Source organism: Adiantum capillus-veneris, chromosome 7, assembly GCF_014529385.1.
Source record: "Adiantum capillus-veneris isolate H3 chromosome 7, ASM1452938v2, whole genome shotgun sequence".
NCBI lineage: Eukaryota > Viridiplantae > Streptophyta > Polypodiopsida > Polypodiales > Pteridaceae > Adiantum > Adiantum capillus-veneris.
In genome coordinates, this window is record NC_140937.1 from 99,825,993 (window position 1) to 99,830,453 (window position 4,461).

The window sequence follows — 4,461 nt, forward strand, 5'->3', positions numbered from 1 at the left end:
TAATAATAGATTTGAAAGATTCAATATGTCCCGTCATGGTATTACTAACTTCATATTGTAACTTGTTAAGCAACCCTCTCAAATAAAGTATTTCTGTAACAGATTTCTTCTGAAAGTTTGCAATAAGGTACTTCCATATGGCGTGAGAAGTAGACAGTTCATACATATCAAGCAAAAGGGAATCAGTAAGAGCAGAAGAATACACCGACGAGCTGCTTTATCACGTCGTTGCCAATCCGTATAAGAAACATTCCAATCTTCAAATATAGGTCCTTCAGTAATAAGCACGTTATCATTATCCGTATCAACAGGTTGAGGTGGACAAGCACGATTTCCAATAACAACATCAGAGAGTTGATCGTCTTCAAGAATTAACATCTTTACTTTCCAGCTTGAAAATCCTTGGCTTTGGAAAGCAGAAACAGAACGTTGGTCAGAAGGAAAGCCGTTGATGAGAATAGTCATAGCCATATTTTGTTGCGAGAAGACGTATAAGATAACATCGCAGAATCTGCACACTATATATGGTGAAGGCCGCAATTGAGAATGAGAGAAATATGAAGACTGCGTTCTGTCAACAATAAATGCAAAAAAGATGCTCAAAGAACGTCCAAAGATGTGAGAGACGTCACCCAAAAAGGCAAGGTAAAGGAAACGTTAATAATAAAAGAGTCCTCAAAATAAAGTGGCGTGAGACGCAAAATTGATGGCCACAATACGAATAACAAAAAGCTAAATTTTTTCGAAAAAGTTAACGCCAAAATTAGAAAAACGATCGCGAACGCTTCACGAAGAAGTACGACGAAGAAAGCTACGTCAAGCTCAATTGCAGTAAAAACAACGTAACTTTCTGTTGCGAACTCCGATTGAAGCAAACCTAGAACTCAAATCGAAGAGCTCGAAGAGACGAACAAATTTTGGATGAAAAGTGTCATTGTGCTACGCTCCATTGCGCTTTTCCCGTTTCTTCAAATTTTGAGCAAAAAACCCCAAAAATTGAGATGAAGTTCAGGATGTCACCAACAAAAAAACGTAATCAACGAATAGATTGATTAACAATAAACACCACACAAAACACTAATCATATTCTTCTTGACACAAAATAACCACAGTTAATAAGAATCAACGCTCAAAAAAAAAAAAAATTGTAACAATTTTGAATCTTACGTACGAATCGCATACACATACTGTTTTATCACCATGAATTGAATCGACGCGTGATCGTTACCGCTTTGATACCATGTTGAGATGTAGAGAGAAAAAGAGAGAGACGTGACAAAAGACACACCATATACGCTCCCAAAGACTGATTCATATTGAGGACAATATACAAATATATAGATGAAATCAAGTTGAGTAGAGTGAGCCATATATAGCTCCAACATAACACAGCAAGCTAAGACACCACGGACGGCATCAGAGTTGAGGTCATTCTTGGGATACATCAACTTTTATAAAAGATTTATTCATATGTTTGTTACCTTACCATTGTATGAGCTCACAAAGAAGCCAGCAAGTTCATTTGGACTGCTGATTCTACATGGCTCAACTCTAGACCTGAAAAGCGGATGCCCAGCCGCCGCAGTCTCCCTTTGTAAGCCCTCTACAAGTCCTGATAAATGCACCAATTAATCATGTAATATTCTCCAAGAAACAAAAATGCTCAAGTAACAATTTCTCGCTCAAAGATAGGAGAAAGTTCCTAAAATACTTTGCTGTATGGCAATAAAATCATAGAGTCAACTTCAGTCTGCCTTTTTATGAAGATTGAAACAACGAAGGGTAGTCCCTACATGAAAGAATGAGATGAGGATCGGGCATCCAAAGACCTCAACCATCTAAGCAACACGCTCTTCTAAGTTGTTACACCTAAACAGAGAGTGTGAATAGTGAGAAAGCGAATCATTTCACACATAAGCTTAGGAATGCAAGTTTCAGAAAACAATGCAAACTTGACAATAGTATGGCTTGCGCAAGCGACTTACCATAACTCCATGAACAACCGATAAGGAGGAGGCAAAAAATCTGTAGACACGGGCATGGGAGACAAGTTTCAAGCAAAAAAAAAAACTCGGATATAAGATTAGTCCTTGATAAATACTGGGCTAATAAGTGGTACCTTGGACAGGGACTGACCCCGTGGCAGAATAGATGAGCCAAATCCTGGCACATTTGCAGCTCCATAAGTTCCTCCAATGCAAGAAATTAGAAAGAAGTGCCCCTAGCAAGAGAGCTAGGGACAAAGAAATCCCTTTCAACGAAACCTGGAGATCTCTTCCAGCAGAAGGGCCCCAACAACATCCTGGGGCTGATCCATGAGCCTGCCAGCAATAAATTTTTGGCTAATGAACCATCTCGAAACTTATCGAATCCCAGGACTGTGAAACACGCCTAAACGCAATCCGATGCCCTTACTATGCACCTGTTGCTGCTTGGTCATGTACCAATCCGGAAGATTTCCACACCTCCTACGGTTCTCTCCCAGCAAGGGACCTTCTGTGCCTGACCCATGAACCCGCCCAAACATTCAGTTATCATCAGGGAGAGTCTTCTCCCTAGGGAAACTGAACTTAGGCTGATGCACCATGATACAAAGGAAATCCTTTGTGACCTTATCCGAGGGCAACCAATACCACGAGTTCTGAGCCATGTCAAACACGAGCGGAGGCCTGCACTCAACGCCACAACGAGCACTAGTCAGGTAAAAGAGGGGTCCTGCTGATGCAAGCTCATATGAGCGATACGACTTAGTTGGCGGGGGCAAGAGATGCTGCGGAGTTCTTGCCAACACTACCCATGTGGCAGGTTCAGGGAATGTAGCCAGTTGCAGCTGCGACACCCCGAATCCAAAGCTTCTACGTGGCTGAGCTCTAGAATTGAAAAGCGGAAGGGCCAGCCGCAAGAGACCCACATTCTTGCATGGCTTTGAAGGAACCAGCACACAGCTCCAAGATAAGCCACATGATAAGCCAACAAGGAGCTTGGCTGATGGCAACACTGATCTATAAAAAAAATCCCCATCTGTAACCTTCAGCGCAGAAAAATTATTAACAGCCGACTCCAAAAAATTGCATCCCATACTCCAGTAGCCACAACTGCAGCTGCCAGGTCGAAGGTGCCGGGGCGAATCGGAGAGCATGATGCGGTACCAGCTAGAGTCCTCATTATCTACTTTCATGAAGATGTGGTAGGTACATAATGAGGACATAGAGGGAAGCACCTGTACTGAACCTGTAAGGCAATTAAAGACAATCACCTGGCTGTCCAGGAGAGTACCACCTGGCCTGCGCACAACAGCAGATATAAGGCCACCCGCACTGGCAAGGGGAGGATTGAAGTAAAGGCGGGGTTTTCCAACAAGCTCACCACTATTTTCCTGCTCAAAGGCCAAGCGCCTGCAATGTGTTCCCCCCAATAAAGACCGGAGTGAGCAATGGTTACGATTGGGCAGCGGAGGCCTCTCTGTCTGCTTGTGGAGGCTGCTATAGGTCAAGAACTCCCAATGGACTTTGGCACTACCGTCTTGTGAAAATGCCCGGTGTCGATGATGCAGCCAAAGAAATGGTATGGTGATGATGATTATGAGGGCTCGTCCACCAGAAGCAGCACCATGATGTTCATATCTTACAGCAGCAAGAGGCAAGGTTTCGGAAGCGAAACCTGGTTCTGGTCATGCACATGATTATACAGAGGCAAGGCACCATGAGTGGAAGGCAGGTGAGATAAAGCGTCATCAGTGCAAGCGAGAAATGGACTTTGGCACTACCATCTTGTGAAAATGCCCGGGCCATTATAAACCAATACTCCTGCTCCTTTTCCGCCTCCGCTGCCTCTGTGAAAAGCACCTTGTGTTGTCTGAGCATCACATTCCATGCCTTGCAAACGCAGCGGAGCTGGCATTGCTTCTGGACAGGCAGCCTTTCCAGTATGAGGTCGTAAGGCAGCCATATCTCTGGCCCCTTTCTTGCAGGAACAAAACCAGTGCTTTGCCCTGCTTCACAATCTCGTGCCGTCAAGGTCGGAGGGCAGCATCGCCTCATCTTTACTGGCGGGAATTTGTGCTTGCAACCATTCGATGCTGGACAGCTCAGCACTGGGAGTCTGCTTGCCAATTGAATGCTGACACGTCAGCCTACGGAACTGGTCGCCTGCCTAAGGTTGACCTCTTGACCGGTGGCCCTCCTTCCCACGACCCTTGGCGGCCGGGAATGGTCCTAAGGGACCATTCGGACCATTCCTTGCAATCCTGCTCCCACAGGACTCCCGGCTCTGTCGGTCGCCCTTTTTCGCCTTCGTGTAGTCTCGCTTGCACTGATGACGTTTTATCTCACCTGTCTTCCACTCATGGTGCCTTGCCTCTGTATAATCATGTGCATGACCAAAACCAGGTTTTCGCTTTCGAAACCTTACCTCTTGCTGCTGTAAGATAGCAACATCATGGTCCCTCTCATCTGACAAAAA

At 44.8% G+C, this 4,461-nt stretch overlaps 2 protein-coding genes across 2 annotated transcripts; both read right to left on the reverse strand.

Moving 5' to 3' along the window:
• Positions 1 to 1,292: 1,292 nt before the first annotated feature.
• LOC147454321 (uncharacterized) lies at positions 1,293 to 3,208 on the reverse strand. The gene is made up of 5 exons (XM_086516324.1): positions 2,593 to 3,208; positions 2,423 to 2,502; positions 2,265 to 2,321; positions 2,120 to 2,190; positions 1,293 to 1,612 (listed from the first exon to the last, which is right to left on the reverse strand). Exons 1-5 carry the CDS (start codon positions 3,206 to 3,208, stop codon positions 1,552 to 1,554), a joined length of 885 nt encoding a protein of 294 aa, XP_086372450.1. The 3' UTR covers positions 1,293 to 1,551.
• Positions 3,148 to 4,066, reverse strand: LOC147454322 (F-box family protein / jacalin lectin family protein). Its single transcript, XM_086516325.1, has 3 exons — positions 3,767 to 4,066; positions 3,367 to 3,666; positions 3,148 to 3,284 (listed from the first exon to the last, which is right to left on the reverse strand). Exons 1-3 carry the CDS (start codon positions 4,038 to 4,040, stop codon positions 3,253 to 3,255), a joined length of 606 nt encoding a protein of 201 aa, XP_086372451.1. The 5' UTR covers positions 4,041 to 4,066; the 3' UTR covers positions 3,148 to 3,252.
• Positions 4,067 to 4,461: the final 395 nt, after the last annotated feature.

Excerpts from the sequence above, each read along its gene's own strand:
- LOC147454321 (XM_086516324.1), bottom strand. The coding sequence starts at position 3,208 with ATGTCCTCATTATGTACCTACCACATCTTCATGAAAGTAGATAATGAG. Across the intron at positions 2,503-2,592 it reads GGTCACAAAGGATTTCCTTT|GCACAGAAGGTCCCTTGCTG; the intron begins GTATCATGGTGC and ends TTCATGGGTCAG. Across the intron at positions 2,191-2,264 it reads CTGCTGGAAGAGATCTCCAG|GAACTTATGGAGCTGCAAAT; the intron begins GTTTCGTTGAAA and ends CTTGCATTGGAG.
- LOC147454322 (XM_086516325.1), bottom strand. The coding sequence starts at position 4,040 with ATGAGGCGATGCTGCCCTCCGACCTTGACGGCACGAGATTGTGAAGCA. Across the intron at positions 3,667-3,766 it reads CCGGGCATTTTCACAAGATG|AACCAGGTTTCGCTTCCGAA; the intron begins GTAGTGCCAAAG and ends GTGCATGACCAG. Across the intron at positions 3,285-3,366 it reads CTTTGAGCAGGAAAATAGTG|GCCAGGTGGTACTCTCCTGG; the intron begins GTGAGCTTGTTG and ends TGTTGTGCGCAG.